The sequence below is a fragment of the Crassostrea angulata genome, chromosome 5 (assembly GCF_025612915.1).
Source record: "Crassostrea angulata isolate pt1a10 chromosome 5, ASM2561291v2, whole genome shotgun sequence".
Taxonomy (NCBI): domain Eukaryota; kingdom Metazoa; phylum Mollusca; class Bivalvia; order Ostreida; family Ostreidae; genus Magallana; species Magallana angulata.
The window spans coordinates 48,943,846-48,967,686 of NC_069115.1; the positions used below are offsets into that span (position 1 = coordinate 48,943,846).

Below are 23,841 nucleotides of genomic sequence, written 5' to 3' on the forward strand. Positions count from 1 at the left end.
ATTTTTTATGCCCCTTCCCCCACCCGCTACGATAGAGAAACTATGGAAACCGATCGCGCATGAGTTTGCTATACACGTTTGGCGATACCTGAAGCTGACATTGACGGGTCAATAATAATAGATGGTTGATTCAGGAGACAGTGCTAGCTCCAATTGCAGACGACAGCAAAGATTTCACACTGTTTGCTTCTGCTTACACCATCTGTTTGTAGTAAGAATCGGAAAGTTATTCGGATCAATCTGGACAGGGACGTTTTTTTTCGGGGGTAAGTCATGGCTTCTTCAAAGAACACGTTTAGTCATCAATCAAGTGTATCTCTAATTTAAGACTAATTCCAGTTACTTTAGAAATCCAGTACTCGTGTTGCAAAAACGACTGATGTGAATGTTATATAATGTGGCGAGTGTATGTTTAGCCAAGAGACAATGATCTTTCTATTTGTCTTGATATTGAATCGATGTCCTTAAGATCTTGTTCAACCATTGATCTCTAATAATCTCGTTCGTGCATATCTCGCTTAGGTGAAAGGTGTAAATATTGGGAAAAAAAGATCAGTCTCTGGAATGGATGATAAAAAGAGGAAAATATCGAGTATTGATAAATACAGACAAGCTTTTGAAATTGAATATTTCCATATTAATATCATGTTTCATTACAATAGGTTGTCTCGATAAGCCGTCAATGCTAATATATGAATCTAGGTTTGTATTAAAGTTCTATCATGAGGCTGCACAAAGTTAATTCTACGTTTATTAACGTCACCTTCAAAACACCAAATCTACGATGAAGAGTGATAAAATTAAAACAAACACTATTTTCAAACAATGAGTTTTATTCATTTAAATTAATAAAATGAAGTGAGCGCATCCAAGCTTAGTGTAATCTAACTGTCATTGGGTATCGATGTATAATTAATAATGTGCCATAAACATTTCGTATTTCTACATATTGCAGTATTTTAGTTGCAAAAAAATAAAATCAAACTGGAAAAAATAAAACTGAAAATTGCATGGGTTTGTTTGTATTTCTCCAAAACCTAGGCGTGCGAGTAACGTATAGAATTAACTTTTGACAGCCTAAAAATTCAAAACAATAAGACTAGTTGTAATTCTCTCGGAAATCTTTAACTGTCTATCTGAAAATTTCGATCTTAAATTATTTTTCTAACTTGATATTGATAAATGCGTTCTGACGCATGTCCATATTTCAGTCTAGTTTGTAGTTCTGCGAATTAGGAAGTCTTATTAGTGAAAAACCCCAGGATGATTATGGCAGTGCTTTTCCATCGTGTATGTGTTTGGTCTCTAATTATTATTCCGGTATCGTAATTTTTCATTTAGCGAGTTACGCAATATTTTAATTAATTGGCCTGAATCATAAGGCACAAACTGGACTTTTTTTTCTTGGAAAATGAGATCCACGTAAGCCATGCAATTCAGAACTTAAATAAATGGCGAGGGTTTTGCATCTTTTTGTGATTGGCTTCGGCAAATTTTACTGTTTGCTCACGCATTGCGCCTTGCACTACTTTATTTACTATGCAATGACAGCTTTATGTATAAATCTTTAATTGCATGTAAATTTATAAAAACGTTATTCTAATGCGTTTGCCTTGAGAGTAAACCATTTATACAGTTACATACATAATGATTCAAATTACGTTTTTCTTTACATGTGTAAGAATATTACGTACTAACAATAAGGCTTATTCATGCCTTGCTATTTCGGAAATCAACAAACAGTTCGATATGTACCGCAATGCTATCGCATTACATTAACAGAGCTGACCCAAGATATTACAAGCCGATCATTCCTTTAAAAGAAATACTTGTTCAATATTGCTGATAGAAATAAGGGAACTTTAAACATATGATCCATCTTATGTTGCCACTGAAGCATGGGCCTTCAGGAAAGTATCAAACAAAAAATAGAATTTATGTGTTCTCTAAAAAAACAGCATTAAGAAAGCGTTTAAGCAATATACTTTTTTCATATCATATAAAAATAAAATAGAAGCACTAGTGTTTTGTAACTGTCTCAGGAGAGAGAGAGAGAGAGAGAGAGAGAGAGAGAGAGAGAGAGAGAGAGAGAGAGAGAGAGAGAGAGAGAGAGAGAGAGAGAGAGAGATTGATTTTCAGTTGAAATATATCTGGTATTGTGGTTGAATTTTTGTCAACAGTACGACACAACCAGATGTGTTAATAAACTGATAAGTGAAGCTCACAACTCTGTATTATGTTAACAATTTAAGGCTACCGCAACGCTTTTGCTCATGCTGTATTTAAAATACAATTTCTAATACAATATGAAATGTGACAAACACTTTGATAAACACTAGAAAGTGTTAAATCGTGTTCGTAGTTCACTTGCAAATGAAAAAGGAATTTGATTATAAAATGATGTCTAGACCAGTATACATGGGTGGGGTAAGGTAACAAATTGCTACCTTAGTTAACAAGGTGTTCAATAGCAACTCTCGGAACTCTTTTTCAAAGCTCACCCGGTAAGGTCCGAGAAGTTCTGAATGCAAGTCTTAATTGTGTTACAGTATATAGGTGCCATATTATTTCAATGGTCTCCTCACGTTTGTGGCTTTTTCAAATCACACATTATCGCTGTTAAAGTGAGTTTTGTTGTTTCCATGGCTACATATTTATATGAAACTGTCGGTTTTTTGACACGTGCTTCCGAGGATCTAGATCCATATTGACACTCTTGATGTAGGTACACCGTAGCTTGACTATTTCTAGAACCAAACAAACATTGTAAACTAGAGTTGTCCTGTAAATAATTGCTCCTCATTATACCCCACGTTGTTCCCAATACTAGCTACTAATTTACATAGAACTTCGTGTTTTTCAGCGTTGAACTTGACTTTATAGGTTTTCAAAGTACAAATGATCTGGGTTCGGAAGCCAACACACCTTCGCTTGCAAAGGGTTAACGATATGTTCCCCTTATTAATTGGAGTTGATCTTAGAACCTTTGGCTAGCGAAGGTAGAAACCATTATTGTAATCTGTTTTTATTTAATATGCGCAAGAACATTATTATGAAAAAATATTACTTACATCCAATATGAATTTATATTTCTATTTTAGTAAAAATGATATTAAGCATTTGTTTGTCTATGAACATATAAAAATCAAACACCGGAGCTAATCAATTTTAGGAAAGACAATTTCAAGTGCGTATTAACAAAATAGACTGTGTCACAAATGGGTGAAAAAGATAAGCTATTAGTTAAAACCCCTTTAATAAATAATATATTCACCAAGTTAAAGTAATACAATTTTAATTGTTTCGGACGACAAAGAAATAGTTTGCTACTATGCTTCTTAATCCAACTTCTCAATCTTTCAAGGTAAATTTAGGAACAATAATCTTTCCTGCGAGAAAAAAGTGTGGGGGGGGGGGGGGAGGGGCTGAACCCTCTATCATCCTATGTTTCTAATGGTAAGGTATAACTTTGCAAAAAAAGTGGGGGGCTAAGCTCCCCCTAGCCCCCCCCCCCCCCCCCCCCGGTTCCGACGCCTATGTAAGTACTTTGCATATACCCAATTCAAGCAATTGTGGAAAAAGGATGCGTTTTATACACTGGAGGAGACTGGATAGTCAACAAATTAACCATCAGATCTACCTAAAATTTTAAGATATGAATTCTTAAACTATGAATTATTATCTATTGATGAAAAGCATATTTTACCTTTTAAATTTGAGTATTTTACTTTACTTTATATATAGAGCTCTCTTTTTAAAGGAGACCAACACAATCTAAAAATGGCTTCAACCATCAAACCCTTTTCAATCTTTGCAGCTTATTAGTGCAATATGGATAGATGAAACATGATAGTTGGTGTTTTACTAGGAATCATAATGTAAATAGTAGAAACAAAACCAATAAAAAGATTTGTGTTAGGATTATAGAACATTTCAAAATATCTTATTTGGTTTGTCAATAATGCTCCGGCAATGCTTTCCCCATTGTAGTTGGAAGACCAAATTTAGTTCTCGTCAAGTCACGCGAGCGTCTGTTTGTCTTTGTTCTTGCTTTTGTCGTCCTGTTGTACCTAGTCGCTCGGGATCCGACACCAACAACGTGAAAAATATCCTGATTGATCACGTGATTTGTCAGGCTAAGAGAATTGTACTCACGTCGATACATCACCGGAATATACGTTGCATTGTGGGTAACGTAATAAAAAGTAGATTTCAAAGTGAGATGGATTTGTCACCAAAGGTCTCGTGGGGACGTAACAAGAATAAAATATCATCAAGGGAATCTATTCTTCAACCTTAAATCTCCCTATTTTCGCTTGAACCTAGCAGTGGTCGTCGACATTTGTTATACAGATATAATACTGAGTGATGGAGGAACACCTCGCTTGTGTCTTTATCCTTGTAGGCAGACATTATGCGTCATTCCTGTTAGTAGGGAAATAAAAATGAAAAATGGGATTTAAGATAATGTGTATTGATGAGAGAGAGAGAGAGAGAGAGAGAGAGAGAGAGAGAGAGAGTCTCTCAAGGCCTGTATTAACACATATTTCAGAAGACATGCTCTGTTATTAAATAAAAAATTCAGAGGCATACATATTCATTTTCTATCACACACACGGAACCTACAACATAGTATTGATTTTGTAAGATGAGATAAAAGTTCCAAATAATTAACATAGCGCTAAGTAGGAATTAAAGGACTTAAAGCGGTCGCGCACTTGAAAGCAAAGTGCATTGGATCGATTGTAACAAGATTAAATAAAAGGAGTAACGAAGTCAGCAAATCAGTTCTGACACTTAAATTAAATTGCACATCAGCAGATGAAATTGATTACAATCTAATCAATCCAGAATTAATTCTTTCATTCCATTTGCATTCTTGACCAAGGCCTGGAACATATCAGACATTTCCTTGACGATAGACATCACTGTTGAATTCAGTTAATTGGGCATCACAATTGCGCGTATGAATACATCTCATTACGATTACCGCCTCCCAGTATTTTCCCCAATTATTGTTGAATTGATGCCGTAACGTGGGGTTTGGAGCAAACAAGCAAATGCAATCACTTCCACGAAAAAATCAGCATAACCTGACGCTGTCGCTGTTAAATTTCTACATCTTCCAAACTGCCCCAAATCGATCCCCCACAATTCCACTCATTTCATTAATTACTCCCACGCAACGGACTAGCAATGGATACATGTCCATCCGTTTAAGCACCACTGAACACGTTTGCCAATATGGTCTCATAAAACCGCGATAAGATAACAGACAGTTGACATCTCAGTGACTGAAGAACCATAAATACAATTGTGAATAATGAAGCAATTAAATCCACCCCACCGTGATCAAACTTGAACTACTAAAAACTAATGTGACGTACCTGCGCATCAGGAATCGCCGAACTTGAAAATGCATCGAACACTCTTCATTTACGTAAAGTTACTAATTACGGTACAATAGGCCATGATTATCTTACTGACCGATGTAGTGACCCTATTAAATTAAGTACTTATTGAACATCTGGCCCGTACTGTGGGATGTTAATCGTCCCCTGTGCGTTTGTGAACCGTCATGGGAGCATTGAATATTTAATTTCTTCCATTTAACATTCACACAACAATGAGCAATGACGCTAGACTGGAGCGAGAGAAAGGATCGTAAAAGTGTATCATAGAAAACGGTTCAGCGCATGGCATTTAGAACCATTTAAAGGGGCAAGGTCACGATTTTGGTTAATTTCATTTTTTCTATTTTTATTATTTTACAATGCTTTAGGGATGCATTCCTAATGATAAAATGAAATTAAAGAGTCAGTTGTAGAATCATAAGCAAGTTACAGAGGTCGCAATTCTTTGTCATGTAAACAAGGCTGGTGCCCTGTTTTTTGTTTATAAAGGTTCAATATACCATTAAAAATCTTTTTAAAGCTGATTTTTCTATCGTCTTATTCATTTTCGGCATTAATGAACAGTTTCTAGCGTTTATCACATTCGTTTTATGTCTAAAACTGGAATTTGTACTTCAACATTCAAAATGTAAACATAAGCTTTGTTTACATAGCAACGAATTTGAAGCTTCGTAGCTCGCTTATAACTCAACAAAAGGCACTCAGATTTTGTGTTGCCTATTGAAAATACCTTACTGAAGCGTTGTAAACATTAAAATCGAAAAAATAACTGTCGATCAAAATCGTGACCATGTCCCTTTAAACAAAACCTTGGACTTTCATTGGGACGCAACCAACTATTTCTTCATCAAAACGGGTTAAAAAATGACGCTGGTTAGAGTGAACTGTAAATAGATTAATAGATTAATTAAGTCTTAGCTTAAAAGCCAGACAAATCTTGTTGATTACAAAGACCCATGGCTGGCCAGGAGTGAAATAGACAGGCCTACGTCACATAGCTGTATGACACAACTACCCAAAGTCCGAGCTCGTGTGAAAATGGCTCGAACAATAAGTGAACCATTTTTGCAAAAAGATGATGGTTCTTCATTATATATACCAGACTAATGTAACAAGTTCTCCCATAATTTCACGATAACCCCTTAAAAAGGGAAATGTTGTGTCATACAGCGACATAAAAGTACCACACACACACATCTCACCCCTGTAAAATACATCCGAGCCTCCATACCCCCACCTACCTCCCCCCACCCCCCTCTCCGCCCGCACACACTAACACAAAAAAACTGGAAAAAAACGGAAATAAAAACCCCTCGAAATGTAACCAAATTGTTTGGAATAAAGAATCTTCAATCCAAGTCTTCAAACTTGAAAACTAAAACATTCAATGCCAAAAAAAAACAAAACACAACCCCCCCCCCCCAAAAAAAAACCACAACCCCCCCCCCCCCCAAAAAAAAAAAAAAACGTGATAGGCAACCATCAGCGTCTTACATTGCTTGCTTTTGAATACTCGAAGTTTGAACGGCTAAACGTGTTTCACGAAATTACTTTCAAAGTCAACCTCAACTATTTTACAAATCAAATTCTGAAATAAATACTTTTTTGGGGTTAACATTGCGGTCTGTGAACATGTAGTTTATATAATGATTGGTCGGATAAAAAAAAACCAAATAAATACTAATATTGATTATAACTAAGGATTAAAAAGGATTATAATCCGTGAATTTTCGTATGGATTTAAGACGACCTGCGCTTTTATTTTACGATTACAATATTGCGTAAGAAAACATAAAAAATTGATTTGTTGACAGACTCAATTTTGACGAAATTAAAAACCTTCAAAAAGCATAGATTTATCATAGTCAAGGGATAAATTTTTGTCAACAGGAAATGGGAATTATCCTTGAACTCCATCATATTGAAAATTACTTGTGTAATCAAAAATCATTTTATGTGAAAACCTGACAGGAAATTTTGATTGAATTGTTTAATCCTAATGAATCACAAACCAGAAGGCACCATTAGATAAAATACGTTGCAGACCGGTTTTTCGCCCGCAGTAACACAAGGCTGTAAAATGAGTGAACTGTCTTTGTGTTTGTTTTTTGGTTAAAGTTTCAGTTCCCTCCCTTTTTCTTGCACCCCCCCCCCCCCCAGCCAGCTTTTAGAATAAGTGATTTGGGCGTATGTTTTTCAGGAGCTGTTTGCAACTTAGCTCTCACTTCTACAAATACATGCGCTTGTTAATCTAAGCAATCCTTAACTTAACGATTAAAGATTGACATGTTTTAGGTTCTGTAAGGATGGTAAATTGCTTCCTTATACCAAAAAAACGGTAATAAGGAACATGTAACTGTTGTCCTAAAAATCCTAAAAATTAGAAATTCAAAGAAGCCTCGCCCTTTTCATAGGACAGCTCTTTGTGGGGGCATTGATTAGGGCCAAAAACTTTGCAAAAGCCAACAAAATTCATTATCAATCCTAATAGCTCGCCAATGAAATCAGCTTTTAGCGAAAATTGTAAATATTGAACAAGAGTAGGAAAAAGAGAGAAGAAAGCAAAACGACGCCAATGGGAGATGGAACGAGAGATTACAGATCGCACGAAGCTGGGATCTACGTCCATTTTGCGCCCTCTGTACACCTTGAGGATCGGTTGTGAGAGTGGCATGGAGCTCGAAATCTTTTTGATCACGACATTTAGTTGAAAAAGCGAAAATATGGAAAAAAGTTGGAAGAGCCGAAGTTAATGCATCACGATAGTTTGAAAATAGTCGGCGCATTGAACGCCACGTCAGCTAAATTTCTAACCTTTTAAAGGAGGGGGGGGGGGGGGGGCTATTTGGGTGGGGGTTGTAGGGATGTGTAAAATATTAATCTTTCCATGGGAAGATCTTATGTTTACAAATTACAGAGACGCAATCCTCCTATTCTAAAACAGAGCATAGTATATGATGGATGTATGCTTGGAAAAGTGGATTTGAAACTTATTTTGACATACATGTAGTATACTTATAGTTCTATACGTTGTTCTTCCTTTTGAAAAAAAGGAATAAATATCGGAGAAAACGTCATTTCATTGCCTTTATTATTAAAAGGTCTAAATGTCGAAATATTACACATGTCGAAATAGTGTAAGTGTTTAAATTATGTAAATGTTGAAATCATGTAAATGTTGAAATCGTGTAAAAGTTTGAATTAAGTAATTATAGAAAAAGTGTTATACCGGGCTATTGCTTTCGTGCTTTAAATTGCTTTAAATCTTGTTTTGAAAGAAGATGGGGGAAATAAGATGGCGCGAGCTTTTAGTCGTAAAATACAATTTCAGATTTAACATCTTTTCAATGAAATATATTTGATATGTTATAATACAAGATTACAAAAGGGTAATTTTTAACTGTATTCAGTTTGAAATATTTCGAAAAACGATAAAAAAAATCCTTCAGTTTTGGTGCTATCGAACCCTCAACCTAAAAACCGAAGTTCAATAATGTTACCTAATGTCTGGTGCTTTAACCACTGAGCTATTTCATTCACAACAAAATGCGTTGTTTAAATGCTATATGAGACGTTGGCCACGAATTTACGGACTTGTATTATTTTTCTAAATCGTTCGATTGTTGGGCTACAAAATGACATTTTTAAAGTATAGTGGGTCATCTCTCCACATTTTTGTTGATTAAAATTGGTTTAAATTCCATTAAACCGGATTTAGACCATGACAAAAATATGGAGCTCATACCAACTCTATAAAAGAAAAGGCATTGAAGTTATAAAAATGACACTATTTGGAGGTTTTGACACGCATACGCCAGTTTAAATCAACCTATTGCAAGTATTTAAAATATTTAAGGGTTACAAACCGATGTTACGTTTAATATACATTTTTTTTAATTATTTTTTTTAAAAAAAGTATCAGATTTAATGATATTTTAATTTTGCAGTATCTAATCATTTCTCATATGGGCATTTTACACGCCTTATTCACCCATCCTCTTTGTAAACATTTTGGTAAGTATGACTTTATATATTATATCTTAAAAGGTATCATTTAAATAAGAGTTTGTGGGTATTCTTCTCCAAATTAGAGCAATTTTATCATCTGTAACATAAAGCTGATTTCAATGAAAGTAATTTTAAGGAGTCGTTTTCTATCGTAAGTTGTTGCGTCACAGAAGGATATTCATATGTTTCTTTGACAGAGAACGGTAGAACAACGCCCATAATTCAATTTCAAAATGTGATTACAATAATAAATCTACTCACAATACGTACTCTGTTCTATTTTTAGCAATTCAATATCTGTGTTTAGAAAAATATGTTATGTCAGCTTGTCTACGATGTGTATTTCCTAATCTTTTTTTGACCTTTATTGATGAAATTTCAAAACAATTGTACCTTTTTTTAAGAAAAGGGGGTAATAATTAGAAAAAATGACGTCATAGTCAAACTTTGTGACAATCTAACCTTTATAATGTCAAAGGGTCCCAGGTAAATCATTATTTAAACAAAAATGAATTCCTGCAATTCTCCAAGTTTTATATATACACGATTCTTCATTCATTTGATGGCCGAGATTTTCTCTCGGCATCGATTTGTTTACTCGGCTTATTTATAGATTGCGGGCCTGTGTTTCGATTTCTAGATGACATTTAAGTTTGTGCATTCAGTGCGTGCGATGCTGCTTCTAGCGACAACACGGCTTCATCCACTAGAGAGTTTTGCTTATCGCGCGGATCATACAGTGATGGCCACATCGGGGATCTGTTATCAGTAATCGCAATCGAGTCGGAGATTTCGGATACATCCCCCTGATAGGCAGATCTTGGATCCACGCCCCCGATAATCACAGCCATTAACCTGTGATATTAAATGTAAGCATTTTGCAGTTTTGTTGAAGGTTGCGGAGGTCGTTAGTTTTCCGTGCAGATGGTGTACTCTCCTGAATCGTCAGCATCAGAAGCCGATTTGTAGTTCGTTTAATTACAAAGAGCCGACAGCTAGCCGACTCGTCAGGGTCTCAGGCGCTGGTGGCTTCTGTGTTTATTGGTTTAAAAAAACCAGCAGACAAAGTGCGAAGTATTTGTGTTTTAATGTCAGTTCTCTTTGGGAATCTGATTATGTGAATTGATTGCGCTGTGATCACAATGGATGTAGGATGCCTTCTACAAAGGTAGGATCACTACGTGATCTCAGAGAGAGAGAGAGAGAGAGAGAGAGAGAGAGAGAGAGAGAGAGAGAGAGAGAGAGAGAGAGAGAGAGAGAGAGCTATTACAAGATAGATTTTTACTCTAAAGCCATGGAAATTAACAGTTATCGGGTACACACACTCTGTATCAAACATGCATTTATTTTATTTTCCATTTGATGCACTGTTTGCATCAAATGGAAAATATGCGGTGAAACTAACCTTGTTGAACCCTTTACTACAATTCAATCACCAAACATGATAGTAATATTGGAGAAAAAACTACAGGGAGATAGTTCTCTTGAAGTTCCGTTGATTTATCATTACATGACGCTGCACCCAGCAGGTGCCCGTTATGTATTTGATGATAGCCCAGTAAATTGCGTGATGCAGCAAAAAAATGCTGTCCGAGATTTGAGGCGATGAAGACAAGATTACAAGAGACGCGTGCAGGCGTTTTGTTTTTACCTTATCTCAACACAGAATCAACCTTTTTTTTATTTTTTGTAAGTTTGTTTGTTTTTTTTTAAATATACGGGCTGGGTGTTAAATCTATGCCTACTGTTGTTAATATTACACTTGGAAATAAATATACACATTTTTCTATAAATAAATAAATAAATTACTTACTTACTTAATACTATACGTCTGCAATTGATTTAGAAATGAAACATTCCATTACTTAAGGCGCAGATTGAGTGTTTTATGAAATGAAATTCTTTCGCTTCATTTGTGTTGTCTAGAGAAACATATATTTGCTAACGATCAAAATCAATGTTTTGTTTAATAGTCTGATACAGGTGTTACCACAAATAGTTCTATTTACATTTAATAGTGCTCACTACGCGTATCAATCTTTGATTTAAATTTCCAAATATTATGACCATGTCAACCCCCCCCCCCCCAAAAAAAAAAAGAGAAGAAAAACCTGGCAACCAATTTACGATACTTTAAATACGATAACCTATAAAGATTATTTTTAAATCTATATCGAATAAAATTAAATAAAAAATGATCGATGTGTTATCACAGATTTTTTTAGACGGCATAAGAAATCGAGATTTTTCTTCTTAGATTTGTATTTTTATGAATTTTTTTCTTCTTATCTGTAATATTGTGGTGTGTCGGTGTCTGAATGCTTTTTTACAACTGATTCAAGATTTGAAATGAAGAAAACGTCTGCACTTACTTGTTTCGTAATTTTCTGTATTTGGTATAGTAAGTCTAATTCCTTGCTATTTCTGTTACATGATTAAGGTGCTGCAATAAAGGAATATAATCCCAGTTATGAAATGCGATTTTGTTGAAATTCCATTAACACCTATTGCCAGAATTACGGCAGACATGCGTCATATGTAATCACCATTCGAGAGTTCGTTGTGTTTTCCAGAATATCGTCTCAAAAGATTTCTCGTTTCCGAGAATAATGTGTTGAGTTTACAGACACAATAGCGAGGCTCAGTCTTATGCAGCAAAGAGTACATGATGTCAATGGTTTTGTGGTTATTTTTTTGCGTAAAGATCCGAAATGAATTCTTGTCACATTTGATTGAGTTTATTAATGGAGTCTTTGAGAAACAGAAACATAACTAAGGATTAAGGCTTAATTACTAAATTCCCTTCTACTGTCAAATATCATGTCTTAATCATTATTCTCTTTTCCCATCCTATACTTTCTTGTCATGACATGCCATTAACACATAACACTATTGCAAAATATAACAACGAATCTTTCCCTCTTTTGCAGCTGTTTATCATGGCAGAAACGAAATTTGCAGCAAAAGCGATCAACGTAACATTTTCATCGTTTGAGTGATTTCAATAGTAAAATTGAATGAACTTTATATTGGGGAATAAAAAGATAGTGTGTGTAGGAACTCTGGATATACAACATAGTACCCGATGACGTCATAATGGAGCAGAATGTTACACAATGACGGCAGAAATGGACAAGTATGAAAAAGATGAGAAAAAAAGTTTCCTTCCGCGCGTGGAAATGAGGGGATTGTTTCGCGACAAAGGAAATAAAACCATGGGGAAGTTTCTGCCAAATTCCACTTACGTTGTGCCGGAATACGAAGAGTCTGAGTTCAACTCTTCCAATCATACGTCAATAGCGGGTAACGACACCAAATCAAACTCCAAAACGCTAGGATCTCTACCCACCACTCGTGCTCATAGCAAAAACAGTTTACAAGCTCAAATCTATAACTTCCTAGAACGACCAACTGGATGGAAGTGTTTCATTTATCATTTTACGGTGTAAGTATATCTCGTTATGTTCCCTTTTTGTGAAATTGTGTGTGAAACTGTTTAAACTGTAACCTTTTCCCCATCCTCTTTCAATATATCGGTAAACAAATTGGACAGGTATATGACTCCACTTGAGGTAATAAAGAAGAACTATTTTCAAATGTTAAAATATTAAATTTTTGGTTTGTACACATTGTTTATGCTATTAATTTCACGACGCAAGTCGGTAACGTGCTTTCATTCCGCAAATACAACAGATATGCCACGTGACAACAGCGCTAGCATAGAGATTGGTAGAGATCAAGCTGTAATAATATGTTAAGATTTTATATGAGATGTAATTAGTACTTAAAATATCCTAGGTGCGGGGGATTCGACAGGCATTGTATGCTATTTTCCTTATAAAATGTCCAATATATGTACTTTGTTGACATTATATATGGAGAAATGAAACGATGCTTTTCTTATGACACACAATTTCATTTATCCCCTGATATCATCAACCAAAGAAATAAATAAAAATACTAGAATACATTCCGGTATCCTGTTTAAAAAAAAAGAATACATCAAAATCAAAACCAAAGCATATTTGAGACAAGGTATCCGTATGTAAATTTCAATGCAGCCAAAGTTCAAAGTTCGTTGTCTGGTCTTTAGAAATATATCTAATTACATATCATTCTTCAAATAAGCTAATAACAGTTAGATCAAAGGAAGTATCCGATCAGTTTTCTCAATGAAAGCATCCCAGCCTTTTCCATGGGATGTACACAGACGATCAAAGATTTGTAATTAGATAAGTGCGCTCGTTTTGCTTATCAATTGTAAATGTACTCACTTGTGGTTGTGACGTCATAATTGCACGTGATTAACCTGTATCGATATTAAGAACTGTGTAATAGCAAATGAGATTCAACATTGGCGTATCATATTACACAGAATATCAATATTAAATCTCCTCGGCAATTGCCGCTGGATGAAATATTGCCTTAACCACTCTACAAATGCTAGGTGAAGCTGTGAGTTTGTCTTTGGTAGCCAGAATTGTCGTAAAGTCTTTCCACGATACTCGGATCTATAATACAAACAAATATCGGAAGCATTCCTCTCCAACACTTTGACCTATAACGACCAAGATCTCTGACGGTTAATGTCTTATCGAACGGGTTTGGTCCTCGTTTACAGCATATTATGTAATTTGAGAACATAAGGAAATATGGTCAATTTTATGTTTGATTGGACAGGAAGTAGACTAGATAATGATCATCATCGAGAACTAGTAAAACTCACAACATGCTTTGAGTAATCAGGAATGTTATTGATGCTTAGCCTTTATTCTGATTGTAGCATAAACAGACAGACATTGAGATTGTCTTGTAAAAGTTGACATGGAAGCTATTATTGAAACTTGATATAATTAAATGTAGCAAAAGGAGCGATGAGAAATTAAAGTGAAAGTCTTGCTTTTACTGTTTGGTTTTTATTGTTTTTTTTAACAAAACAACATTATGGTAAAATTATTAAAGAGTTATATTTTAGTGTGTCTAAAAATTCAGAATGCTATTTTGTCTAGACATGAATGAAAAGTTTATTGCGTTGTTTTGTTGAATATTCTGACATTAATGGAGAAAAGGTCAAAAGCCATTGTACAGTGTGGTCAAAGTAAACTTTTCCCAGATTTTGAGCACGCAAAGTAGGAGCAAAATAATAATATGACTAAAAATATTTGTAAAAAAAAACAAGCAACTTCCTTTTTTGAACTCTAGGGAATTAGCGCTTGCGATCTTACGAATTAAAATGTTTTGGTCATACATGTACAAGTAGCATTTTAAGGTCAGACGACCCGTTCCTCGACTGGCTCGAGCATCTTTTTTGCATCTCCTCGTTATAAAGAGTTCCAGTGAAATTATTTTTTTTTAAAATCGTCCTTAATTTGATTAAAATTTTATTTGTATATAGATAGATGCCTAGATGGCCAAGTGGTTAGAGCGGTGGCCTCTCTGCTAGGAGAGCAGGTTTCATAAGTCATGAGTTCAAGCCCCGGCCCCGGTGAAGCTACAATATAGTGATTTTTCCTGTGCTGGTTATTTTTCAATATCAGTAATTCAAGTGTATTTTTAAAAAAAATTATATAGGAGATTGCATATTCTAGTATTTTGCAGAAATGCCTGGTAACGTATCCTAATTTTTTGCAAGAAAGCGTGTCAAAGTAGTAGTAAATCAATAACAAATTCCTGGAAAAAGTTGTATAAAATTGAGGAACGTGTCGTCTGACCTTAATATTTCCCTCCTCATGTAAATTAATTATATTGTATCGCACTGTTTTTTGCAAACTGCATTAAAATTTGTTCATATAATATATTGTGATATTTTAAATCGTTTTTACAATATATCAAGAGGAATAAACAGCGTTTTTATTTCTTTTATAGGAGGCTAGTTAATCAACAAACTGCACATCAAATTCACTTAAAAGGCTATGAAAACGATCATCTAAGCTATGAAAAAACTGAGCTTCAAAGCTATAAAAATGCTAAGCCTATAAACTAAAAAAAAAAAAAACCCGAGCTTTAAAAACCACGAAACAACTGAACCTTAAAAAGCTGAGCCTATAAACGATGAAAAAATTATTTCTTATTTCTATGAAAATACTGAGCCTAAAAAGCTATGAAAATACTGAGTCTAAAATTTTATGAAATAGCTAAGTCTAAAAAGCTATGAAAATACTGAGTCTAAAATGCTATGAAATAGCTAAGTCAAAAAAGCGATAAAGAAACTGAGTCGATAAGCTATGAAAATAATAAGCCTAGTTTCTTTAAAGTAGTGAGTCTAAAAAGCATTGAGAGTACTAGGTCTAAAATGCTTTGAATGCTAAAATGCTATGAAAATTTTGAACCTTGAAGTACTGATGCCATTTGTAGAAGTGTAATACTATTTATAAAAGGAAATTTAACAAAAATAAATCTCTACGTGTTTGTTGAATACAAAATAACACTAAAATTACTAAAGGGAAAATAACAATCAATAGATTAATGCACATGGATTTTTTTCCTATTTTAGATACTTTTTTATAGTAACAGGTTCAAAACACGGTTAACTGAATCCTTAAATTGCGAACACATTCAGGTTATCAGTTTAAGAAATAAAGAAAAATAAACAGAATTTCTGTTAAGCATTCGAAAATGTATTGTTTGGTAGTGCATGTATTAATAAAAAGCTTCAACCAATGTAAGGACAGATATATATTGATTGGATATTGTGCCCTAACACTGAAAACTGACATTATGTCCATCATAGGCCAAGTCAAGTTAAAGATTACAATTATTAGACTGGCAAATCCATTTCTCATATTGATACTCACTTTGAAAGAGCGCCGCGTTTTTTTTTTTGATCAAACAACTCCTTAAGTTTACAGCCTTATTCCATGTTACCCGAAAACAATTGATTTGAATGTTTTTAAGTAAAGTTTTGTCATTTCCTTAAAGTACAAATAACGTTCTGCAGACGATAAATTCATAAGGGAAAAATGAAGAACGTCCTCTTCCTTATAACCGAATTTAAATCGATTCCATCATGCGTTTAATACAAGTGATCTGTAATAAGGTTTTAAGCCAAATGGGGTTTGAAATTGTATTGTCGAGCTGAGATACGTGGAATAAAACTGATGAAAAAAACCCGTAACGAAAATCAATTGACAAAGACTACTCTTGATCCGTTATTGACAAAAAAAATAAATAAATAAATAACAAAACCAATTTGTTGTAGTAGTTTAAATCATCATATTTTGATACGCCGCAACATATTTAGTAACCTCTGTCTCTTTGATATTCACTGAATTGAATTTACTTAATTTTACTGTGTACGGTGCAATTTGATACTTGAAAAAGATAAAAGTAATCGAATATACTTGAGTTGCGTGTATTTTCCCTATTAAGCTTAAAGTAAGGATAACGTAGTTCATTTACTTTGGTATCTCTGGGGGGCGAGACACGTTCGCAGTGTTGATTATCAACTAGATATATTTTTAAGTACATCTTTATGCGATAAAATTTCCGCAAGATAATTAGGAAACAGTTGTCGTTATCATAAATACATGTAGATGTCATACTTTGACTTTTGGAGATGCCAATACTTAATCAACTGACGGTTCCCTAAATACATGCAAGCATCGCTGTGTGTTGATTTCTCTCTCTCTCTCTCTCTCTCTATTTTATATAGTATTTATATTAACAATTATAGTTGATATTTTTTAAAATTCAAAATGAAGTGTTCATTGAATATTTGATTAAGCAATGTAAGCGCTCCTTGTTTGGTTAGTCCAATTTCCCGACTACCGTCTCAGCGCCACCTACATATACATGATATCATCCAATCGGAACTCCTCTTCTTTATGACTTGTTTCTTTATAAAATAACGTTGACCGTTTTTGCATATCTGATAATGTCTGTGCATTTCAACTTGATGAGCATCGAAAAAGAGATCGAGCAAGACATGGCAATTTTAAAGCAGTCTGATAAAAACCACCCCCTTCTCCTTACACTTGTCAGGGTCTGACAGATGTTAATAAGAGATCATCTTCACACGACCTCTATATTTGCATATATCTAATCTACATACACCCCAACCAACCAAATACATGCTTTTATCCGTTTTATGAGAGGTGTAACTCTTCAATACTGGAGGTTTTATAGAAAACAAGCATGAATTCACTATTCTATCTCTATTTGAACTGTCAGACAAATTTTCAAGGGAATAAATTAATTTAACCCCACTGAGGGTTATCTCTCTTATCAATGGGTCATTACCACCTTAAGAATCTCGATGTTTTGTGTTGCAGGTTCATGATGGTGTTGATCTGCCTTATATTCAGTGTCTTATCAACCATTGATGAATACGACGACTTTGCAATGGAAACACTGTTCTGGATGGTATCCTATTTACCGCCTTTTGCAAATACTTTCTCAATCATAAGATGTGGTCAGAACAGAGCCTCTGACCTCTTAAATTCGCAAATAAATAATTGTTTGAAACTTTGTAAAAAAAAAAATCTGACAGTGCAGCGATATCCCTTCTGTTCTTGATTGTCTAATATCGGAAGTAAAATAAAATTCAAGTACTATTGTTCAACGACATTTTGCACTGAAACATCAATAATTTGCTAGATGTCAGAGTATAAGAGCCTCGATACAAAATTTTACTACTCTGATATAAAATTTGTATTTGATAAGTAAACAATGGGATATACATTTCTTAGAACTCTGTTATTCTTCTATTCTAGGAGGTAGTTTTGGTGTCTTTCTTTGGATTTGAGTACTCTATACGACTCTGGTCCGCTGGTTGTAGAAGCAAGTACATGGGACTTAAGGGCCGAATCCGGTTTGCCAAGAAACCAATTTCCATTATAGGTAATATTTCTGAACAAACTTAACAGTGACACTGCAAAATCGACTATCACAGGGAAGCGAAATTCTAAAAAATGTTTCAAGAACGAAAAAAAAAATACACTCATCGTATGACCATTGTTCCTTGTTAACTATTACTTCCGGTCCTACCGTCATCATAATTTTCATAAATATCACTCATCTCAGTCCTCTACTCATATCCTTAAAAGAAAAGTGAAGTGAATGAATTTGAGGTAACAACCTACACTTGAGACTGAGTATTGACATCAGGAAAGATGGTGAAGGCGGGGACCAAACACTGAAAATGAATTATTTTTGAAAAGAATGCATATGTTAAAGTAAACACAAGGACAACGAATTGAAGTGAATGCACTTGTTCTTACAACAAAAAATAAGATGAACTAGGGTACCAAAAATTGAACTTGGAACGCACCTTTTATTGGGAAAAGTGCTGAAGTGTTTAGAATACTGACAGCAAGGAGCTGCATTAAAAACACATAAACAATGAAATGGGTGACAGAATATTGAGCTGCCTAGCAAAGATGTATAATATTTTTTTAAACGGAAGCGTTTAACGAACAAGTACAAATAGAGAAAAAGTTTGAAGTGAAAACACTGACATTGAATTAGCTTCAATTTCAATAGAAAAAAAAAACCCTGCTAGATAAGAACGTATCTCTTTGCAATAAAAACTGATGAATAAAATCTCATAACATGATGTCACAAAACAACAATCATATCTATGTTTATACAACCTTTCCGAACTTTCAATAAGGTAAACTTGTAGGAAAAAAAAATCATTTTTGCTGAATTGCTCTCGACATTCGTTCCAAACCTGTTATCATTCTATGATTTATCAATGCTTTTGACAAGCAAACGGACAAGCAGGTGAAGGGATCACTCTCAGATATGTTCACACATGTAATCGATCCTTTTTTCTCGGATAAAATGGACGGGAAATTGATTGTTTATACTTTTTTGACTGACGCCTTTCTACGCTTTACTCAGATGTTGATTCGAACGAGCTCATATATTATTCCCGTTTTGCTTCTGTTGGTGACGAAACCTTTGTACTAGCCACATTTCTGTCATCTTGCGCAGACAAACGGCAGTCATTGTCATATGTTTTGATGTAAGACTTCCTATTCTTAAACGTTAAGAATTTTTCATTTCGCAGTCGTGATAAATACTTTCTGTGGTTTAAGAGGCAGCTAAAATACATCATCTATAATAGTAGTTACAAACATCAACTACCATTAAGAGTAGATTTTAAAGAAATAATGTATTTGCATGTTGTTTGCATCTTAAGTCAAAATGTTATGGTGGCCAAAGCACTATGTCTATTCAAAGAGTTTTGAATTTGCAATTCATCTACACCTTTAATTGTCTTCGATTAAAAAATTATATAAAAAATTGAGTCTTGTTGGGTTTGTTTTTAAAACAAATTTTGAATGATAAGATGTATGGATATATGTTGTCATTGCTACATTTATTTTGAGATATTTTACACGAATGCAGGCGATACTTGTCCCAATGGACTACAGAATGCCGTTTTGCAGCAACATAAAAAGGCATTATTTAATTTGTTAAAACAGTTAAAAAATAAAAAGATTTAATTCCTTCCATTTAAATACCTATGAAAAAGACGACTAAAGTTTATGTTTACGTTCATTACGCTTGTCTCTAAATGGTGCCCTATTCAGACCTAAATATTTCGTATAAATCATGTAGCCATGACAAAAACTATTTCAATTGCAGATTTTATTGTTGTTGTGGCTTCCATGGTCGTTTTTACAATTGGGTCCGAGGGGCAGATATTCGCCGCTTCAGCAATAAGGTACTTTATCATTTTAATTACTTAGAATAGTTACCATGGAAACCATTTTCTTTTTTACAGATCTTATCGTTGTCGTGGCTTCTGTTTGCGTTTTTACTATTGGGTCAGAAGGCCAAGTATTTGCTACTTCCGCGATCAGGTAAAAAATTGAATGTATGATGACGTCACTCTTTTGTCGTAATTTCCGCTTTCTGTCTGCTGTTGTTTATAATATAGAACTGGCTATGCTGCTGCTCTGATCTAACAACTTTCGACTGTCTTTTTTCGCGCATTGAAGAAAATATGAAGTTGGTATCATTTCGGAAACGATCTGGGCTCTAAAAATATGCGTACTTTTGCAGATTTTGAAAAATATCGATGTTTCCGAACTGATAGCGCCTTTTAGAAATTTGTCTGTCGTAGATGAATGTCCAGTCTCTGATAGGATAGACTAATGATTCAGAATCCGGAATGTAAACAGGTGGATTGTGATGGACATGTGTTGATATGAATGCAACGTGTTTGAGATTAGACTCATAAATATAAGGTTGAAAAACGGTCAATAAACCTCAGGAAACTTTTGCCATGTTTGAGGGAGAGTAAGAGAGAGAGAGAGAGAGAGAGAGAGAGAGAGAGAGAGAGAGAGAGAGAGAGAGAGAGAGAGAGAGAGAGAGAGAGAGAGAGAGATGTCAAAAATGATTAAATGCATCTGTTTTAGTACACGTTTAGTACACGTTTTGACGTTTCGTATGAGAAATGCATGATTGGTATATTTTTGTTTTCTGTTTTTGGCTTCCTTTCGGTATATCTGTTACTGACTTGTCATAAGTTTTGTTTCTGACTTTGTGTTTAGAGAAGGAAAATTATCAGCATGCAAAGTATTCTCATACATCAAACAGTATATACTTTCAGAAGTGTAAAACAAACTTTTGTTTAAATAATGGAGCAGAATCTTTTTGTTTTCATGAACATTTCAAACAAGAAAGTCAGAAAACATTAACATGTATATGAACAAATTACTTAATACATTTAATATTATTATGCTTACTTGAAAATCCTTTTAAAAACTATATTAACGTAAATATAACGATTTATACAAAACCAGTTATTGCTTTAAATTTTATAGAAATCATTAGAAGTCTGTAATAAAACCTTTGCCTGATTTTTAAAGATTCGAACAATACTGACAATCAAAAGTTTTACGGGACCAAATACACATGTACATCCACATAATATCAAACGTGTTCGATTTATCTTATAATTTTGAAAGCGCGCTAAAATTTTCTTGAACTTCTTATTTGCCTTTATCTTCTCGTCATGAATTAGACAAACTCTACATTTTACAAAATCATAGGAACGTTTTCTAAGAGTATTAGGAGAAGGGTTTGCATGAGTGTGCTCTCTCTCTCTCTCTCAATATGTTTATCTTTCTAGAATCGTCATTGAAATAATTAAAGGATAAACCACCAAATAATATTATGATACTAGTACTTAGAAAGAATTTCATTTCTACAAGGTTTGCACTTGACCACCTTCCCTAATGAATCTACACAACAAGATTTAGACTGTGAACACTTAGTTGTTTTTTTTTTCCTTTGAGAAATGCTAAGATTAGTAACATAAGTGACATCGGTGTTAAACCATTAGTCCTTGAATATGACGGCAGATCTTACCCTCAGCATTAGTGTTAAGATGGATAAAAAACGAAGCAGCCCCTGAAAGCCCACATTCGTTGTGTTTTCCATTACAATGTCATAGACTAACGAATACCACCCTCCAAGGACGTATTTGAACCGTTAACTTGAATCGCGGCTAGGAGTAATTGGAAAAAGCAATTGTAACCCGGAAGATGAAAAAACCCCTCCATTAATGTCGCAAAAGTGAAATTGCTTCTCACATGAACTGGTATCTGCCTTGTGGCTATATGATCGTGAGCATGCGGGTACGTGTTTCAATGAAGTCAGTAAGTGCTGGTAGTTAGGGCATATATATTGACTGACCACGTGCCTACAGATTCTTGCACGACTAAGCCTGAACTAATTTAAACAAACTGTACTTATTTCTGAAATTGTATTAAAATTTATGATTGATTTTATCTTGGTAAACTTGTCATGATAGACTTCTCTTCATCAGATGGTAGATAGGTTCTAACCTAAATGCCAATAGCACTGCAAAAAAAAAGTAATTTGCCTTTTTTTCAAAAAACTATATTTCGGTTAATATTCGTAAAAAATGTTGTTTACTTAAAAAAAATCTGTCAGATTTAATGATAAAAAACTCCACTATGTTCCAGAATGTATTTTGTCTTCCAGTTTCGGTTAATATTCGTAAAAAAAATTTGTTTGATTTGTTTAAAAAAATGTGTCAGATTTAATGATTAAAAACTATGTTCCGGAATGTATTTTGTCTTCCAGAGGAGTCCGCTTTTTACAGATACTCCGTATGTTACATGTAGACAGGCAGGGAGGAACATGGCGTCTGTTAGGCTCTGTGATATATCTCCACCGGCAGGTATCAAATCTACTGATTATTGACAACAGATTATGAGTTACATGTACACAGAATGGGATAATATATGTACGATTAACGGCATTTAAGTATAATTACATTGTGTTCAAATATACGCAAAAAAGGATAAACACTATTACTAAAATTAAAAAACCCCATTCTTCCTTCCCTTTCGCTTAACCCCCCCCCCCCCCCCATTAAAACGAAGGTAAAAACCCAGCTACATCAAGCAAACGCGCTTTTTTATTCCTCGATAAATCAGTTTTAAAGGTACCTTTACGGGTGGCAAAAATTTTAATTGCATGCAAATATATGGTGAAACAATATTTATACATTAAGAAAAACTTATTACATTACATTTTTAATTTCTAATTAAAAATAATGAGTACTTATCTCAAATATTTTAGATTCATTTCTACGATCATTTTGATTTCTCCGTTGGTCTATTGATCTTTTACATCAACTGTTTAATTGTATTTTATCGATAAAGGGGCGAAAATTAAGAAAATGGGTGGATAAGGCGTGTAAAATGCCAATACACGCTCGGACAAGCTACTGATAAATTAAAATATCAGTAAATCTGATATTTAAAAAAAATCATTTAAAACAATATACATTTTACATATCATTGATATTTAACCTATAAACCTTTTCAATACTAATATGAATATGTTGACTCAAACAGGCCTATACGTATGAAAACCTGCAAATACTGTCATTCTTTAGAACTTCAAGGCATTTTCTTTTAAAGAGTGGGTCTGTGCTCCATATTTTTCTCAGAGTCAAAATAAGGTCTATTGGAAAACAAACCGATTTCAATCAACAAAAACGTGGAGAGATGACCCACTATACATTAAAAATATCATTTTGTATCCCAACAATTGAACGTTTTGAAAAAATAATACAAGTCGTAAATTCGTGGTAAAAGTCACAGATAATATTTAAACAGCCCACATTGTTGTGTCTGAAATGGCTCAATGGCTAGAGTACCTGACATAAGCTAACCTTATATATCTAGTGTTTTTATGTTATGGGTTCGATACCGCAAAATTTCTGGCAATATTTTTTTCTTATCTTTTGTAAAATATATTAAAAACTGAATATACTTAGAAATTGTGCTTTTGTAAACTTGTATTATAATATATTTGAATGGATTTATTTGGGGAAAATAAATTAAAAAATGTATTTCACTACTAAACCGAATGGGCATTTGCGCCATCTTATTCCCCATCTTCTTTAAAAAAAATAAACTTTAAGATT

The 23,841-nt window shown here is 34.1% G+C and overlaps 1 protein-coding gene across 4 annotated transcripts in view; it reads left to right on the forward strand.

Moving 5' to 3' along the window:
• The window catches only part of LOC128185076 (potassium voltage-gated channel subfamily KQT member 1-like), a 30,407-nt gene continuing 6,566 nt past the window's right edge, over positions 1-23,841 (forward strand). The window contains exons 1-6 of one of the 4 annotated variants that reach the window (XM_052854751.1): positions 1-266; positions 12,353-12,867; positions 17,693-17,783; positions 18,134-18,260; positions 20,016-20,094; positions 22,488-22,584. In XM_052854751.1, the coding sequence (XP_052710711.1) occupies positions 12,539-12,867; positions 17,693-17,783; positions 18,134-18,260; positions 20,016-20,094; positions 22,488-22,584 (723 nt within the window). In that variant the 5' untranslated portion in view covers positions 1-266; positions 12,353-12,538. Of the gene's footprint in view, positions 267-10,070; positions 10,591-12,352; positions 12,868-17,692; positions 17,784-18,133; positions 18,261-20,015; positions 20,095-20,154; positions 20,234-22,487; positions 22,585-23,841 lie in introns of those variants that run through there. The other 3 variants (XM_052854749.1, XM_052854748.1, XM_052854750.1) reach the window with 3 other exon arrangements.